Source organism: Panthera leo, chromosome A2 (genome assembly GCF_018350215.1).
Source record: "Panthera leo isolate Ple1 chromosome A2, P.leo_Ple1_pat1.1, whole genome shotgun sequence".
In the NCBI taxonomy this organism is placed as follows: Eukaryota; Metazoa; Chordata; class Mammalia; order Carnivora; family Felidae; genus Panthera; species Panthera leo.
The window spans coordinates 18,242,343-18,261,233 of record NC_056680.1 but is presented as its reverse complement, the minus strand read 5'-3'; the positions used below and the strand labels follow the sequence as shown (position 1 = coordinate 18,261,233).

The 18,891-nt window shown below is 46.7% G+C and overlaps 3 protein-coding genes across 10 annotated transcripts in view; all 3 read left to right on the top strand.

Annotated features, from left to right (window-relative positions):
* RHOA (ras homolog family member A) overlaps positions 1-2,467 on the top strand; it is a 63,418-nt gene extending 60,951 nt beyond the window's left edge. For both annotated transcript variants that reach the window (XM_042929358.1, XM_042929357.1), the window contains 2 exons: positions 142-272; positions 1,210-2,467. In XM_042929358.1, coding sequence (XP_042785292.1) covers positions 142-272; positions 1,210-1,383 — 305 coding nt within the window. In that variant the 3' untranslated portion in view covers positions 1,384-2,467. The remainder of the gene's footprint in view (positions 1-141; positions 273-1,209) is intronic.
* Positions 2,468-3,470: 1,003 nt separating this feature from the next.
* On the top strand, positions 3,471-4,593 carry GPX1 (glutathione peroxidase 1). Its single transcript, XM_042929355.1, has 2 exons — positions 3,471-3,800; positions 4,036-4,593. The coding sequence occupies exons 1-2, from the start codon at positions 3,540-3,542 to the stop codon at positions 4,393-4,395; spliced, it is 621 nt and encodes a 206-aa protein (XP_042785289.1). The 5' UTR covers positions 3,471-3,539; the 3' UTR covers positions 4,396-4,593.
* An 8,085-nt stretch (positions 4,594-12,678) lies between these two features.
* Positions 12,679-18,891, top strand: part of USP4 (ubiquitin specific peptidase 4) — a 47,677-nt gene continuing 41,464 nt past the window's right edge. For 2 of the 7 annotated variants that reach the window (XM_042929350.1, XM_042929351.1), the window contains exons 1-2: positions 12,680-12,834; positions 15,897-16,024. In XM_042929350.1, coding sequence (XP_042785284.1) covers positions 12,734-12,834; positions 15,897-16,024 — 229 coding nt within the window. In that variant the 5' untranslated portion in view covers positions 12,680-12,733. Of the gene's footprint in view, positions 12,835-15,896; positions 16,025-18,891 lie in introns of all 7 variants that reach the window. The other 5 variants (XM_042929348.1, XM_042929346.1, XR_006199835.1 and 2 more) reach the window with 4 other exon arrangements.

Genomic DNA, 18,891 nt, shown 5'->3' with positions numbered 1-18,891 from the left:
TTACTGTGGTTTTGAAACTAGTGAGATTCCATTAAATATCCAGCATGCTTTTTAAATAGTTTCTTTGCAGTTTAGCTAGGGCTCTTGGAGATTCTTCAAAATAGAATTACTTGTATCTTGTATGTATTTTGCTTCTTTCAGAAAACATCCCAGAAAAATGGACTCCGGAAGTCAAGCACTTCTGTCCCAATGTGCCCATCATTCTGGTTGGAAACAAGAAGGATCTTCGGAATGATGAGCACACAAGGCGGGAGCTGGCCAAGATGAAGCAGGCATGATCTGGGGCAGGGCTCTGTTCTCCTATAACATTCTTGAACCCAAGGTTGGATGTTCAGGAGGCCCAGTAGAAATAGCCAGGCTGTTTCAAAGAGGGACCCAGAAGTCTATCTTTCTCCATCTGTCCCTCATTCACTGGGGCCCGCACAGAGGGTCCCTAAGACTCCCTACTCATATGAGATGGGAACCTCTCCTGTGGGATAGCGCTGTGCCTCCAAGGATTGCCTGCCTGAGAAGGGACCATCAGCAGTAGTCAGTGCTCCAAATGCAGGAACTCTATCAGACTTTTGATTTCCCTCTCCAGTTATTACCTTGGTATATGTGAGGCCAAAGATTAAATTGGTGGCAACCAAAGGGTTCGGAAATCCTGAGGACAGGGAGTCCAGACAGAGCCCTGATGCCTTTATAAAATTGATGATGGAGTTGACATCTTGGCTTCTGAGAAGCCAGGTGGCCCAATGGCAGGGCTTCCACCATGCAGGACAAGAGCCTTGAGGTCTTTAGTCTAGGTTTTCCCACTGAGGTTTCTCTGTCTGAAAGTCAAGGTCAGGATCTGTTTACTTCCTTGGGCATTCAGTCCTCTGTGAAGCTAACTACAGGAACCCCAGTGCTTACCCTGGATCAATAGCTTGAATAATTTTTCCCTTGATTCCCTGCTTAACCCTGCAGGGCTTCTCAGGTCTCTCCCTCCTTTCTCTCAACTTCTCAGAGAAGAGCTTGTTTAATAGGGATTTTATATTAGAGCTGGGGAGGGTCACTGCATATGAGTTTCATAAGACAGAATTCAAATCTGGGTTTGGCAGCACTTATTTTTTATTTTTTTATTATAATTATTACTGGCAGCTTTTAAAAGAAGCCTTTAAAGCTGAATTTGAGTACTCTATGCTTCATATATGTGACGCTTAACTGAAACTGCTCTTTTCTCTTTGCTAGGAGCCAGTGAAACCAGAAGAAGGCAGAGATATGGCAAACAGGATTGGTGCTTTTGGGTACATGGAGTGTTCAGCAAAGACCAAAGATGGAGTGAGGGAGGTTTTTGAAATGGCCACGAGAGCCGCTCTGCAAGCCAGACGTGGGAAGAAAAAATCTGGGTGCCTTGTCTTGTGAAACCCTGCTGCAAGCACAGCCCTCATGCGGTTAATTTTGAAGTGCTGTTTATTAATCTTAGTGTATGATTACTGGCCTTTTTCATTTATCTATAATTTACCTAAGATTACAAATCAGAAGTCATCTTGCTACCAGTATTTAGAAGCCAACCATGATTATTAATGATGTCCAACCCACCTGACCACCGGGGTCCTTCTGACACCGCTCTTTAACAGCCCTCCTCTGCACTCCCACCTGACACACCAGGCGCTAATTCAAGGAATTTCTTAACTTCTTGCTTCTTTCTAGAAAGAGAAACAGTTGGTAACTTTTGTGAATTAGGCTGTAACTACTTTATAACTAACATGTCCTGCCTGTCATCTGTCAGCTGCAAGGTACTCTGGTGAGTCACTACTTCAGAGCTTTACTCCTTAACAGATTATATTGGCATAACTCTGTGATGGGCATCCAATTTTTTTTGAAAATGTGCTCATCCAGAAAGGTCCAAGTCCATGCAGCTGTGGCAGAGTTACAGTTCCGTGGTTTCATGTTAGTTACCTTATAGTTACTGTGTAATTAGTGCCACTTAATGTATGTTACCAAAAAATAAATATATCTACCCCAGACTAGATGTAGTATTTTTTGTATAATTGGATTTCCTAATACTGATATTTGTCATCCCTGCAGAAAGTGTATTGGTTTTTTAAAAAAGAAAGTGTATTTGAAAATAAAGTCAGATGGAAAATTCATTTTTAAAATTCCCGTTTTGTCAGTTTCTCTGATAAAAGATGGCCATATCACCTGTTTTCGGCCCCACATATCCTAGTACCCCCTCCCAAGAGCTGGGCTAAAGAAATAGGAATTTGGTTTCATGCCTGAGGCATTTAGACACTTCAGAAGGTGGCATAGCCTGTTTCACCTGGACTGCAGGCTCTGGCTCTAGTTCACAGGCTCCCTTTCCTCACTGTATCCAGGTTCCCTCCCAGAGGAGCCGCCAGTTCTCTTAGGCGGCACTCGGTTTCTCACTTCTCTCCAGCTGACTAAACTTTTTTTCTGTACCAGTTAATTTTTCCAACTACTAATAGAATAAAGGCAGTTTTCTAAACTTCCTGTATCCTCGTGTTTGTGTTGCTCTCTGCAGGGCTGGGAGTGGGAGGATATACCCAGCCTAGCTGTCCTTGGAAGGTTCCTTCAGACTGTGAAATAGGCTACGTTTGCCCCCCCGCCCCACCCCCACCCCCCAATCTGGCACTAACCTGGCTCCTCCTAAGAAGGTGGAAACAATTATTTTGTGTCATATTCAAGTTCTTAAGTGGCTTAGTGTGGGGAATGCAGTGTATTGAGGAGAGTGAGGGGCACTCCAAGCAGTCACTCCTCTGGACAAATCTTAGTGTGACATTTTTCACTTCCTGCCCATTTTCAGTGTCTAATACTTACAGGCCTGAGTCTGGGGTTAAGGTGATTAGGTATGGAGGATGGCCTGAAGTCGATTGGGTCCACTCCAGAAGGCTGGTGCTGGGCCTAAGTGACTCCTTGGGAAAACCAGTGTTAAGGGCAGTGTCACACTGGAGGTGTGGACAAGAATATGCTCCAGGCAGCCCCAGAAAGCAGGGAAATGAGTTACAGCTGGAATTTGGAGCCGGAGCCTGAGCGAGTCCCGGGCGTTGACCACTTTCCTCCAATTTGACCTTATTAGAGCCACAGCGCCTCATTGCAGAGAGAACTTACCTTGGCAGCCACTGCCAACTGCACCAACACCGCAAGTTACAACTTGCTCTGTGCGCCTGGAGACAATAGGGCACAGACTGCAAGACGCGGCACTCACTGCTATTGCTGGCCAGTCCCCTTGGGCTCTGCCCTAACCCTTTACTAAAAGCCTTTGAGAAATAATCGGAGCTCTCTTGGACGCGAGCTCTGGGCGGGGTAACTCGCGCGAATGCCGCAGCGTCGCTTAGACTTGACCTAGCCTGCCTGCGGCTCTGCACTGCCTGGGCGGTGCCCGCATCCGGCCTGGCCGCACCCTCCCGCCCGGCTGGAGAGGGAGAAGGCCGGATGAGGCGGGGCCGAGGGTGGAGGAGCTGCCGGAAAGTGCCTTTGCCACGTGACCCCACAGTCAGCACTGTCCCAAGCCGAAGCTCCGCACTATTGTGCACTGCACTCTTGTCCGACAGTCCGCCATGTGCGCTGCTCCGCTCGCGGCCGCCGCCCTCGCCGCAGCGGCCCCGCGCTCCGTGTATTCCTTCTCTGCACGCCCGTTGGCCGGCGGGGAGCCCATGAGCCTGGGTTCCCTGCGGGGCAAGGTGCTGCTCATCGAGAATGTGGCGTCGCTCTGAGGCACAACGGTCCGGGACTACACCCAGATGAACGAGCTGCAGCGGCGCCTCGGGCCCCGGGGCCTGGTCGTGCTCGGCTTCCCATGCAACCAGTTCGGGCATCAGGTGCGCCGCGCGGGGCAGAGCGGGGTGGGCGTGCAACCCGGGCTGGGAGCACCAGCGGGCGCGCGGGCCGCACAGCCGCAGGCCCTGGCAGCAGAGAGGCGGGCCACTTGCTTTTGTCCCGTCTGGGTTTCAGGTCCGCCTAGGGATTGTAACTCACCGAGGAACTTCTGGTTTGCGGTCCGAACGTTTCCCCTCCCCTCGCGGCCCCGGTTCTAGCTGCTCTTCCCTCACGCAGGAGAACGCTAAAAACGAAGAGATCCTGAATTCCCTTAAGTACGTCCGACCTGGCGGCGGGTTCGAGCCCAACTTCACGCTTTTTGAGAAGTGCGAGGTAAATGGCGCGCAGGCGCACCCCCTCTTCGCCTTCCTGCGCCAGGCTCTGCCTGCCCCCAGTGACGACGCCACTGCGCTCATGACCGACCCGAAGTTCATCACCTGGTCTCCAGTGTGTCGCAACGACGTCGCCTGGAACTTTGAGAAGTTCCTGGTGGGCCCAGATGGTGTGCCTGTGCGCAGGTACAGCCGCCGCTTTCCAACCATCGACATTGAGCCTGACATCGAAGCCCTGCTGTCCCAGGGGCCCAGCTGTGCCTAGGGCAACCTTCCTATCCCTGCTGCTTGGCAGCCACAGCACTGCCCTCTGGGGATTTCATCCATGAGGGCATTTCCTCGAAATTTGCATAGAGGAACGCCTGATTTCCAGAAGAATCCCCTGAGTTGGGCGCTTATCCATCCCAGCACTCCTTTCCCAAACCAAGGCTTTTCGCTAATAAAGTGTTACATATGAGCAGAACTGAGTGTATGTCCTTTGTTAGTTGGGGACACCTTCCTAGTAATCTCATTGTTATAGGGCTGTGAGCTTTAAGCCTTCACTCCTTTGGCCTTTGTTTTAGCCAAGCCTGAATTTCCTATGCTTTTGTTTGCAGTGTGTGGAATCCACTCTTTCCTGTGTAGGAAGCCTGACTCCTGTCCCAGTGTTTTTCCCTCTGCCAGGATATTCAGTAGGGCCTCTCCTTGTATTTGCTAGGCATGAAATGACATTTGCAAAAAAATAACACTGGATTCACACTCACATTCAGAATTTGTGGCCTCTCTCAGGTGTCAGGCCCACCCATTTTACACAGTTGTAAGCCCATGCACTTTTACAAAGTTCTTTTCCATTACTTTGTCAGATCTTTGCATGTTGCAACCCAGGCTTATTTATGTCTGCTTTGATGCTGCCTTTACTGGTTGTTACCTCTCCTGTATTCAGAGTGAGAAAAGAGTGTACAACTGGCCCTTCTGACCATGTGCTGCATGGTACTTAACAGTTGGAATTGTGTCCTTGGTCAGGCTCAGGGTAGGGGCTTATCTCACAGGCCAGCTGCTGCTTCTCAGGTGTGGTTTGGGTCTAATCTCTCCCATCTGTTGGCTCTGCTTGTCAATCTTTTGAGACTGATCTGGAGCACATCCTATCACCAGTACAGGGGATTCTGTAGGGCTTGGATGCAGGTTCTCCTTGGATAGACAAAGATGCAGAAACATGTTAGCAGGGTCACCCAGTCCAGAATGTGGGCTCATCATTCAGTCCAAGGCCATGTGTTCTGTTAGCTTTCAGGAATGCAGTCCTCAGGAAGCCAGAAAGAGACAGTATAGAATTACTAAAAGCTCTGAGGTAGTACAGGGTACTTTGAGAACAGGAGAGCCAGGCCCATTAGGGGGGATCATGCTTCCCTCCTGGAGGAAATGAGTGTGAAGCTGAAAAGGTCAAGAAGCAGTCAGCTGAGGAATGAGCTGATGGAGGGTGGACAGACAGGGAGGACGGTGTGCAAGAGTCTGAGGTGAAAAGGTGGCATCACTGACTAAGTTGGACAACACAAGGGCAAGGAAGTTTGGGGAGGAGAGTGTTCAGATTCAGACATCTTGCATGAGACATGCAGATGGAGTATCTGGAGCAGGTGGTTACAAGAGGCTTAGAAAAGGAGTATGGCTTGGAAACAAAGGTCTAGCCAAGGGGACAGTAAATAGCCATCAGAGAGTATGAGATCACCTGGGGACAGTAGCAAGAAAAAAGTCAGGCAGTGGGGGCTAGGCCTGAGGTCTGGATTCAAAACCCTGGGTCAGGTAACAGGCAAGCTGGGACAACAAGAATGGAGTCAAGGAGCCATGAGAAGGGATATTTCATGAAGAATGGTTACTGGGGCAAGTGATTATGGATTGAGTATTCCTCATCAAGTACAGTTTCAGGGGGAGAGCAGGAGCTGAAGCCAGATAACCAAGTGCCCAAGATAGGCCAGGTCCTGTTCTAGGAGCTAAACATAGCCCCCTCCCCCAAGAATCACCATGTTCCATGGCCCACATCCAGAGATAACCGCTTTGGAAAGTCTGGGGACTTAGGACCTATAAGTCCTACTCGGCTACCTGTAAGTTGGATCTGAGCACAGACTTTCTGCTCCAACTCTCCCCTTTCCTGTAAAGGCTCAGTCAGTGTGGCCCAGGCCACGTTCTCTGGTTGGCTCCTACAAGAGAACTCAGGGCTTTCTGCACTGACTTCAACCTCTTCCCCCCAAGCTGCCTGGTGACTCACTCCTACTTGCCCACTTTTTTTTCCCTCTCAGTTTATGCCTAGGGCTGCCAAGGATGGGAATTTATGAGCTCTCAGTGTGGCTGACCCTGGCTGGCATATCCTCCTAGGACTTCAAGCTGCCTGCCTCCCATAATTGAAAATCCTTTCCAACTCTCTCCTTCAGGAAGAATCAGAATAAAGCCAGTTAACACCACCTCTTCCTCCCCAAGAAACCAGACATCTTCCCCCCAACACACAGAAACACACACTCCTACACATACACATTCCTTATCATTCCACCATGAAACCGACCATGAAACCGCTACTGGCTCTGACCTACACCCACCCCACCCTGTCATGAATCAGCAGCTTAAAAGAACAAGTAAAAGTAAGCGAAGGAATCCCAGTGAGCCTTCCTGAGGTCCTAGCCTTTAGTTAAAATGGCTGCAGAACACTGATCTGGGAGCAGGCAATAGCATTTAGGCCACAGACCTTTTGAGAAGGGAATGGACCCTGCTGTTACTCAAATTCAGAAGCTTCCATTTTAGCAGTTTTTCCAGAAATATTCGTTTTGTTTTGTTTTGTTTTTAAAGCATTAAACCTGATAAGCTTATGTAGATGTACATCAAGCCACCATGATGTACACCTTAAATATTTTACAATTTTATTGGTCAATTAAACCTCAATAAAACTGAGAGGTGGGGCACCTGGGTGGCTCAGTCTTTTAAGTGTCTGACTTCGGCTCAGGTCATGAGCTCACAGTTCCTGGGTTCAAGCCCCATGTTGGGCTCTGTGCTGACAATTCAGAGCCTGGAGCCTGCTTCAGATTCTGAGTCCCTCTCTCTTTCTGCCCCTCCCCTGTTTGTGCACACCCTCTCTCTCTAAATAAACATTAAAAAAAAAAAAAACACCAATAAAATTGAAAAAAAATCTGATAAAATTCAGTTAGACACTTCTTGCAGTTAGCCCTTTATGAGATGACTTCCTCATTCTGTCTCAATGTAGTTCCACAAACAACATTTAATACTAGCTTAATTTATTTTTAAGGCATTTTTTAAAAATTTATTTCTTGGAGGGGGGGACAGGGGCAGAGAGAGAGGGAAGAAAGAGAATTCCAAGCAAGCTCTGCACTATCAGTGCATGGGGCTCTAATTCATGAATCGCAAGATCATGACCTGAGCTGAAGTCACTTAGCCGACTGAGCCACCCAGGCACCCAAAAACTAGCTTCTTCTTAAAAATTTAAAATGTGGGCACCTGGGTGGCTCAGTTAGTTAAGCGTCTGACTTTGGCTCAGGTCATGATCTCATGGCTCGTGAGTTCAAGCCCTGCATCGGGCTCTGTGCTGACAGCTCAGAGCCTGGAGCCTGCTTCAGATTCTGAGTCTCCCTCTCTCTCTGCCCCTCCCCCACTTGCACTCTGTCTCTCTCTGTCTCAAAAATAAATATTAAAGAAAAATTTTTATTAAAAATAAAAAAATGAGTAAGTAAAACAAGTTTATTTTCAGAGAAACATTCCTGTCCCTATCAGTTCAATAAATCTCTTAAGCTTAAACTTTTGGATAATACTAAGTGAAAACACTGCCTAAAGATTTCCCTAAGAGAACCCAGCATGGACCTATAAAGAATGGACAGTGATCCCTGCCAAAGAACCCTGAACTTGGCAAATTTTTATTATATTACAATCACCAAATAGGCTAGAAGAGCAAATAGACTAGCTCCAGCTAGTCACACAAGTTACCAGATACATGCTTTGCATCAGTAACTATGAATTGGGAGCTGGGAGCACAAATAGGAGTTCTAGCCTAAGGAGTAAGGGCTCATGGGCCCAGCCCCTAACCCTAGGAGTAATAGAGAAGCAAACTCTGAGCCCCGAGATCCTTCAGCTTTGACCTCCCCAAGAACTGAACTCCAGATTTGTCATGTGAGAAAGCAAAACTAAGATCATCAACTAGGTAGGCAGCTTGCTGATGGCTATTCTAGCTGCATTCAGAGCTAAGACTGACATAACAGTGATGTGCTAAGCAGAAGCCCAGCAGTCTTTCCATTATTCATCTCACAGACAGACACCCCATCTCCAGTGCCCCTGCCCCCAGTCCTAGTATTAGTTGCAGCCAGATAGGCCAGAGTATGAGACCACAAAACACTCCCATGTCATCCAAATGCCTAAAGTCCAAGCAGTAGCCAGGAGAATGTGTAGCCCACCTTGGGTGGTGCTGAAGAGTCCTACAGGCCACCTAGCTCCACAGGGAGGTAAATGGAAGCAATCCAAGTCTCCCTGCAGAGGAAGCACCTGTTACCCCAGCCTCCTCTGTCCCCAGAATGTAACTATGCCTGTGTACATATGTGGGTGAATCTAAAGGAACCCTGGTCCCCTGAGCATCCCTTGCAGACTCATCATACGTGCCCATAGGCCAAGGGAAATGTCAGCATGACTTGGTTCCCTATCTATACTAGTTGTTTAGTTTTCCTTCCCAGCAATGTGCCTGTACCATCACCCTCCATGTTCCTGGAGCACTTTGTCACACAACACACAAAGTGTAATTACATGTGACAACATCTTCCCCAACCATGCTGGCTGTGAACCCCTGGAGGATAGGGGCTGTGAGTACTTGTATGTAATAGATTATTAGAGAAATGAAAAAAATGGCTGTATCTGATATTCTTCCATTCATTTCATCCAAGAAATGCCTATTGAGAATTTGCTCTGTATAAAGGGCAAACAACACGATTAACAGCTAAATACTTGTGTATGGCTAAGACATCAATGGTAATAGAGGAGGAAGAGGTGGGCCTGGCTGGCTCAGTTGGTAGGGCATCTGACTCTTGATCTCAGGGTCCTCAATTCAAGCCCCACGTTGAGTGTGGAACCTACTTAAAAAAAAAAAAAAAAGAATTAGAGGAGGAAGACAGGACACTGGCCACACCTGGGCTCAGGGTGCCATACCCTCCATGCCCAATCAGGGCTGGTCACCAATAGTGGCATAACCAGAATGGAATCCATCCAATAGCATGAGTCTTCAATGTAGGAAAGGTGATTCCTAGTTCCTCTCTGAGATTCCTTCAGGTCTTTGCCTCTGTCACCTTCCCCAGTAATATAATCCTTCTATAACAGAGGTTATAATGTCACTGATAAGGTATTTAATTCTTCTAAAATGTATTTGTAGAATCTTTTATTGTTTCACGGTCCTCTGGGCAGGTTAAATAAGCACAGACAAGAAGGAAACAAAAATATTTCTCCCAGGGCACGTGGGTGGCTCAGTGGGTTAAGTGTCCAACTTTGGCTCAGGTCATGATCTCACAGTTTGTTAGTTGGAGCCCCACATCGGGCTCTGTGCTGACAGCTCAGCCTGGAGCCTGCTTCAGATTCTGTCTCCCTCTCTCTCTCTGCCCCTCTCCTGCTTGTGCTCTGTCTCTCAAAAATAAGTAAATGGTAAATACCTACATATACTAAGTTAGACAACATATATATATATGTGTGTGTGTGTGTGTATATACATATACTAAGTTGAACAACACATATACATATATATATGTATGTATTTCTCCCCGAAGAGACCTGTAACCAAAAGCTGCCCAATATATTTGTGAATACTGCCACACGTCTCTGTCATTGCTGGCCAAGTGTGGACCAAGTCTAAGCTGGGAGGGCCAACTGCAGTTAGGTGTAGAGCAAGCCATACTGCCAGCCAAGGCAAGAACTTTTTGATTTGGAATCAGATAAAGCTTGAAGTTCGCACACTCAGACATTACAAACTCTCAGTTGGATCATCACAGTCCAATACAAGCCTGTTTGTTCCCTCTAGCTGACTTCCTGCTTGCCTTCCTATTCTTGCAGTCCAAGCTTCCATGGCAATGGGTGTGTCCTTCAGTTCTGGGATTTGGTTATGAGGCCAAGTGAGTGCCCTACTAGGCCTAAACCTCTCCCTAGGGTAAGAGACCCAACAGAGAACACAGCCCTGGTGCCTGGGTGTCTCCTGAGCTGAATCATGCACTTCCTACCAAATCCACAGGTCACCCACAACAGCAGGAGCACATGGGCAGATGTTGATAGTTTCCAGTTCACAATTTTTAACATTTTAATTAAAAAAATGTTTTAATTTTTTAAATGTTTATTTTTGAGAGAGAGGCAGAAAGAGAGGGAGACATAGAATCCAAAGCAGGCTCCAGGCTCCAAGCTGTCAGCACGGAGCCCGATGTAGGGCTTGAACCCACCAACCATGAGATCATGACCTGAGCTGAAGTTGGATGCTTAACTGACTGAACCACCCAGGTGCCCCTGCAATCTTTAACATTTTAATCAAACTCACTAAAAACATTTAATAACTTTGGAGATAATGATTTTCTGACTGTGAAGTTTCACTTTATTCCTTGCATTTTAACTATTAGCATTTTATAATCTTAGTATAAGGAACCATCCATAATTAGTGTATGGTTTTTACAGCCATTTAATAGCACTGAAGAGATCCTGCCTTAAAAAGGTTTTCCAAAGTTTTCATATTTATAATTAGGTTTTGTCCCCTTTTCTAGTGGTGCTGAGGACTTGTCCTACTTCCTTAAGACTCTGACCCAGACCATAAATGGTACAGGAGAAACTGCTAAAAAAAGAAGAGAGAAGCAGACACCCTCTAGTGTAGGTTCTGATAACCCAACTTTCTTTTTCCATAAATAACAGTTGTTCCAAAAACAACATTTTTAACAATTTCAAAGAACTTTCACAGGAGGGCACTCAAGGTTGTCAGGGTTGACTCCCAGATGTAGAATTATCATGTCGTGGTAACTCTTATCTGCAGGGGATTAACTGCCATGTGGTTATTCAAGGCAGTTTTAATTCCAAATTTACTTTCCCCTCCTATCTACCCAACTGCCAAGAGGCCTGTGTTACCAGATGATACGTGAAAGCTGTCCCAGCTAGTGCAAATTGAATTCATGCTAATTTCAATTAGCCAAAACCCAACATAAAAATACTATGTCTGTTCAAATGACTTACCACACCTTCACCAAGCCTGTCCTCCCTCCTCCGTCCCCAACACTAAACATGGCTCATCTGTTTCTCCTCCCTCATTGCCATCTCTACAGTGAAAGGTTCTTAACAGTTCTCTGGGCTGCTATTTCATCTCTGCTCTGAAACCTTTTATAATATCTGTGGGCCATTTAAGGCAGAGCATGTGGCCCTTCTGGCCTCTGTTTTAGCTTTAGATTGAAGGTTCTTTCCAGCTTAATTGGTCTAATCCTCACTCTTTGATACTGCCCTGCGTGTTCCAGAAATTGACTCCTGTAGTTTCACTTCCTGTAACATGCACCATCATTTCTATGCTTAAGACCACACTCAAATGTTACACAAGCCAAAGGCTGCCTTTCACAGCTCAGGGTTCTACAGTCTTTGCTTCCTATCCCCCCCCCCTTTTTTTTTTTATTCATACTCTAATGGCACTTACCACACACAGTGTGACGCTGGGTCTGTGTAAGATCTGTTCTCCAGTAGATTGTATGAAGTCAGGCACTGTGTCTTATTTTGGAGGACAGAACTGCTCGACACCAGCTGCCTGGCTTCCTCGCGGGCTTACTTCCCACTCTACGAGGAGGGCTGTACTTTTTGTATGCAGGGTCGAGTGGAAAACATAGTGTTCAGGACACTGCTTCTTGTTGCAGCAAAAAACTAAGAAACAGCTTGGGCACCTAATGTGGAGAACACATCTGGACCTCTGCTTCCCCCAGGTGCTATCGCCCCTCAGCGGCTGCTTGTCTCCCTGACTAGCTCAGTGAGGTGGGCTTGGGGAATTCTGTTGTGGGCCATGATTCTGGCATCTAGATTGTTTGAGACGAGTGTTCATGACTACACCACACCTTTGAGTCCTGGTCCCAAGGCGCTGGTGCACCCGGCAGTCCCCAAATCCCTGTAGGGTCTCCAGGGCAGGGACCCCGATCCCAAGTCTGGGCGGCTAAGGACTGGCCTAAGGTCTCCAGCGGAAAGCAAGAAAAGCTAGGAGCAGGCTAACAGCGCAGGCCCTGGTGGTGTGCCCGGGGTGGGGGAGGGAGTGCCTTCCGTCAGTCAGCTAGAAACGGCCGGGCAAGACAGAGAAAAGGGTGCGGAACAGGCATCCCGCGGAGCTGCCCGCAGGGCGGGAGAAAAGTGCAGCTAGCTTCCCTCCGCCCGCCTCCTCTTCCGGCCTCCTCCAGGATCCGCCGCGCTTCAGTGGGAGTGGAGCTGCGCGTGAGAGGCGGGCCGAAAAGGCAAAGGCCAGCGGGTAGTCGAGGCCGCGGCCCGAGGTGGGGTTAGGCCGCGCGCGCGCGTGTGCGTGCGTGCGTGCATGCGTGCGTGGGCGCGGTCCACAGCACGCCGTGCGCGAGGCGGATGTCCGGGCCGGCTGGGCCGGGGCCGCGGACGAGATGGCGGAAGGTGGAGGGTGCCGTGAGCGACCGGATGCGGAGACCCAGAAATCGGAGCTCGGGGCCTTGATGAGGACCACGCTCCAACGAGGGGCGCAGTGGTGAGCGCCAGGCCCGCCGTGCCGCCCTCAAGGCCAGGGGCAGGGGCTCTGGCCCTAAGGCCGGACCCCTCTTTCCCGGCTTGGGTAGGGGCCGGGCGGGGGCGATGTTAGTGACCCTTGCAGGGTGTCCTGAGCCCTGTCCCTCAGGAGAGGAAAGCAGGATCACCTCTGGGAAAGAGTGAAGGTCGTCCCGGCCCATTCAGAGCCCCAGAGAGTGGACCCGGTGGGGGCGAGGGCTGCAGGATGCGGGGAAGGGGGGGGGGGTGCTCACGGGGACCTTCAGGATGTGAAGAGCCCTTTACCTTCGAGGAATTGCAGTGTGACCTTGAGCGAAGGCGACCACACCTCCCAGACCCTGGTTCCTTACTGTTAAAGCCAGGGTAACCAGTATTTGGCACCCCCGCCTTTTGGGTTGAGAAGAATATCAGAAGTAGATACTTTTGTTACTTGTAAACTGCCGTGCGGGTGCCAAGGTTAGAAGCTGAACAAATGTTTGAGAGCTCCAGGTTACTTTGGTAGTAAATGTCAAAAATAATTGTGGCGGCAGCATTTCGGAGTGGGAGAGGAGGATAGCTTGGAGCCTAGATAAAAAGATTAAAAGTTCAGGGTTTAGAAGAGCAAGTCTGAGACCAGAGGTTTCTTAAATTGTTTAGTAGAAGAGAAGATACTTCGACTAGTTAGATTTCTTGGTAGTCTTATCGTGTGAGAGTAGAAAGCTAGGGCTTGGCTTTGCATTGAACTTGATTGAACGAACATCCGTCTTTAAGAAACTGTGGCTGTGTTGATAATGCCGTTTACAGTAACCGAGAAATTGAGCAGGGAAGGGAAACCTTGGGATTAGGAGGAGTTCAGATAGGGCTTTACAGTGTTCTTCAGCTGGCCAAGCTGTGAAATGCAGGGCAAGCAGAGGAAATTATCCTGCATAGGGGTGATATATGAAGGACACTCAGCAGAACCAGAGGAAATTTGAGATAGACTAAGAACACGCACTAAAAGTGTTTGGAGGGTGCTGTTCAAGGGGTTTGGAGGGAAAAGAGCATTGTAGAGATTTGGATATATTTATGGATCTTTGCGGCCTCTGGGAAGCTGCCTGATCTCTGAGGTTTGTTGGCTATAAAACTTAAAGGACTCACCAATATGATTGTGCTCCCCCCCGCCCCCCGCCGCCCTGAGATTTCCCCCTCCTTCTTAGTTGTAAAACAGCATAGTGATACTTTTTTTTTTTTAGCTTATTTATTTTGAGAGAGAGGGAAAGAGAATATGAGCAGGGGAGAGGCAGAGAGAGAGGGAGAAACAGGATTGATCCCAAGCAGGCTCCACAGTGTCAACACATAGCTGGACTTGGGGCTTGAACTCATGAACCGTGAGATCATGATAGCCTAAACCAAGAGTCAGATGCTTAACTGACAGCCACCCCCACACCCCAACAGCATAGTGATACTTTTTAAATATAACCAGAGCAACTTAATAACTAGAGACTAGAAACTATTATATGTCACACCTAGACACTGTTGTATATGCATGTATATGTATACACACACACTTGTTTTAAACACGTAACTTTTATAAAAAAAGTTATGAATTGATTTTTTTATTACAAAGTGCCATATTTACAGTTTTAAAATAAAGCCTTTTTCTTAGAAATGTTACAAACATTAATATAGTTTTACAAACTACAACAGTGTGGGGGAATGGCCTGGTTGCTTGACTTCAAATGAAGTTTTTTTGAATCTTAAAAAGGCCTGAGTCTGGGAAAAAATGTATATGCCTATATTTGATAAGAGATTAGTATTCCTTTGTCAGATTACAAAACAGAAGACAGATTTTTACTGATTGGGATATTTTTCTTTTTATGTTTTAGTCTTAGTCAAATATTTATCAAGTGCCTTGATAAATGCAGGGAGCTAACTCTCTGTGCCTAGATGTCTATAGATACGAAACACATGCATTTTTTAAATATTTTCTTTGGTACTCACAGGAAGTCTGAAGTGTGTGGTGTTATCGCATTTTCAGAAAGAAAATTAACTTAATGCTCTACATGTCAAATAGTGTACCCAAACTGTCTTGGACAAGGACCTCTATAAAGATCATTATGAAATTAATGACTTGCTTATTAGCAAACAAGATTTTATTCATAGGAGGACATCATTTATTTATTTATTTATTAAGTGAGTAGTAGATATTTTTCTTTTTAATGTTTATTTATTTTTGAGACAGTGCAAGCAGGGGAGGGGCAGAGAGAGAGGGAGATACAGAATCTGAAGCAAGCTCCAGGCTCTGAGCTGTCAGCAGAGAGCTTGAAGTGCGGCTTGAACCCACGAACCGTGAGATCATGACCTGAGCCTAAGTCGGACGCTTAACCAACTGAACCACCCAGGCACCCCAGAAGGACATCATTTAAAAAAGCCTTTTGAGGTGTGCTTCGGTGGTTCAGTCAGTTAAGCATCCAACCCTTGATTTTGTCTCGGGTCATGATCTCATGGTTTGTGAGTTTGAGCCCTGCGTCAGGCTCTGTGTTAACAGTGTGGAATCAGCTTGGGAATCTCTCAATCTCTCTCTTTTCCCTGCTCCTCCCCTGCTCACTGTCTCTTTCTCTCTCAAATAAATAAGTAAATAAATAAATAAACATTTATTTAAAAAGGCCTTTTGAAGCCAATCATTTCCTTTTATTTATTCATTAGTTATTTATAAATTATAATATAAATATAAATTATTTATATTTATTTATTTATTTATTTATTTATTTTTAAGTAAGCTCTACACTCAACGTGGGGCTTGAACTCACGACCCGGAGATCAAGAGTCACACACTCCACTGACTGAGCCAGCCAGCTGCCCCTATTCATTTTTTCAAAAATCATTTCAGTTTATGGATTTTTTACCTTTGCCAGACCGTGTCTGCCATGTGGGGCCTATTCCAGCTTTTGTTCTTAAGAGTGTGTTTCTGAGTGGGGACTGTGTATTGCTCAGGTGGGAAGACCATAAAAAAAAAAATTAAGAGAGCAGTTGCAGAAACTTACAACCTCAGCTTTTCTGGTATAGTAAATTTTTGTCTGTCTCTAGGTATCTTATTGACAGCCGGTGGTTCAAGCAGTGGAAGAAGTATGTGGGCTTCGACAGCTGGGATATGTACAATGTGGGTGAACACAATCTGTTTCCTGGCCCAATAGATAACTCTGGACTCTTTTCAGGTATAGTATCCCATTGCTTTTCTTTTGTTTTAAAAAATTTTTTTAAAATTCTATTTATTTTGGAGAGAGAGAGAGACAGAGTGTGAGCAGGGGAGGGGCAGAGAGAGAAAGGGAGACACAGAATCCAAAGCAGGCTCCAGGTTCTGAGCTGTCAGCACAGAGCCCGATGCAGGTCTCGAACCCACAAACCGTGAGATCATGACCTGAGCCAAAGTCAGACACTTAACTGACCGAGCCACCTAGGTGCCCCCCCCCCCCCGTCATTGCTTTTCTAACTGAAATATTCCAGGCACGCAGTGGTCTGAAGTGGTGTTTATCAGTAACATGGACATGACAAACCTAACTTTGCTACTATGAGGGGATAGAAACAAGTATCCTTGATTTGTATCTATCAAAGAAGGCTTTGTAGACACTCAGGGAGAGGTTAAGTTACTCTTTTCCTAAACTGCTTCTAAAGAGCAGCTTCCAGTATTTTTCTTTTTGCAAATTAGTTCTGCTAGAGATGTCAGATTTTAGATTAGCATGTGGAATGGAAAGAATAGGATATCATTTTGAAATTGCATCTGGAATCTGAAATTTGGGCACCAGAATGTTCTGTGTTAACCTTTGCAGTTGAACAAACTGTAGACCTGTCTCATCCATCAAACATTCCTGTGATGGTTGTTTGTCACAGAAGTGGTGTGAGGAGAAGTGGAAGGTAGAGCTACCATCACGATCAGCTCCCAGTGGAAGAAGTGACTGAAAAAGTGATGTGTGACCTACCAGAGCTGGGCTTGTACCTGTAGATGCATTGAGATGACAGTTGGGCTTTCTCAGGCTCTTTTCTGCCTAGCTTTAGACTCAACTTGCAAGCAGGACACAGGTGATCTGTTGATTTTGCCCCAAATCAGAGCAGTAGGAAGATAGACAATACATGAAGCTTGATCCAAGTACCTAACACCAAGCTGGGTGTTTTTAAAAATGAGCAGTGCTTCGGGCTCCTGGGTGGTTTAGTTGGTTGAGTGTCTCTTTTTCGACTCAGGTCATGATCCCAGGGTTGTGGGATCAAGCCCCACATTGGGGTCCATGCTCAGCATGGAGCCTGCTTGAGATTCTCCCTTCTCTCTCTCTCTCTCTCTCTCTCTCTCTCTCTCTCTCTCACTCCTCCCTCTCCCCCTCTCTCTCTCTCACTCCTCTCTCTCTCTCTCTCTCTCTCTCTCAAAAATGCCCAGACTTGTTTTAGTGGAGGTCTAATGACATAATGAATAATTCATGTACTTTGTTTCCTGATGTAGGTCACAGATGGTGGCATCATACCATGAAGTTGCCCTAAGGGAGCACAGCAGTGTATTTGCACTTTTCTTCCCCATGCCCCGCTCTTTTTTATTTTATTTTTTCCAGTAATCTCTAACCCCAACGTGGGACTCAATCTTATGACCCTGAGATCAGGAGTTGCATGCTGTACTGACTGAGGGGGAGACAGAGGATCCAAAGCGGGCTCTGCACTGACAGCAGAGAACCCAACGCAGGGCTTAAAGTAGGACGCTCAACCGACTGAGTCACCCAGGTCCCCATTCTTTTTTTTTTTGAATAGATTTTTTTTTTTTAATGTTTATTTTTGAGAGAGGGAGAAACAGCACAAGCGGGGGAGGGGCAGAGACACAGAATCCGAAACAGGCTCCAGGCTCTGAGCTGTCAGCACAGAGTCTGACGTGGGGCTCAAACTCATGAATGGTGAGATCATGACCTGAGCTGAAGTTGAACTATCAACCAACTAAGTCACCCAAGCGCCCTATGAATAGGAGATTTCTTAATGCTTTTAAAAGTACTAGTGATAAGAATCCTAGGGCTAGAGGGGCTCTCTGAAGTCATTTTGCATGATTTTCAGCTAAGGGCAGGCATTTCTTCCATGGTCCCCCAATTTGATGTCATCTGGTTTTGGCTTGAAACATTTGCTGTGTGCTTAGGAAGTGAGAAGTACATTCTGTTCAGACCCTGCTTCCTTGGAACATTGACAGTGCAGGAATGACCTATCTCATGATTGAGGGTCACCCCTTAGTCCCCAGGCTTTCAGTCACCTGCCAGTCCCAGTCGGGCTGCCTTTCATCTAGGGTCACAGGAGTGGCTGGACGGGGCTCTTGAAAGTGGGGAGGGATGGGGTACAACATGTCCTTGTTTATGTTGTCCACAGAGCACCCCTTTTCTCATTGCCACCTCTGCCCCTACTGTCTATCAGATGGAATATCTGTGCTTAGGCCAACCAGTGCTCTCATTTCCCCCCTTTATTTGCCACTCTGTTGAAGAAATTTGCAGACTAAATCCCCAATTCAAAACCCCTGTGTGATTTTTTAGCATGATGCCAGTTTTAGGTGAAATTTGAAATTTCCAGTTAAGTGAAATTGAAATCCCAGTTGTATTTATCCCATTTGCACTGTTGTGTCTAAGAATGACATGTTTGGGAAAATCATCACTGAGCCTTAGATGGGAAAATGCCCTGTGGAAGTGTTGGGCTTGGGGATGGTGCTGCTGAAAGCTGTGTGTTCTTTTCCCACATTTAAAGGCTTCTGGCTGTTGCTAGGCACAGTATGGATGGCCAGATCTGTGTAGTACTTAGTGTTGGAAATGAAGAAGGGATATCTCCCCAAGTAAGACAATAAGCGAATAACTTCTGTGAGTTTTAATTTATAAATCAGAGAAAAGTTTGGAATTTAGGTTGTCAGTTTTGGGGGGAAGCATTTGTCTCAAGCAGGCTGATACCAGTGGGTCATCCTTCTGAACAGAAAAGGCCTGGTTTGTCATTGTTAATAATCATGCCAGAGCTGCTGTGGAAAGTGGGTGGCTCTGGGGAGGGGCAGAGAGAGAGGGAGACACAGAATCCGAAGCAGGCT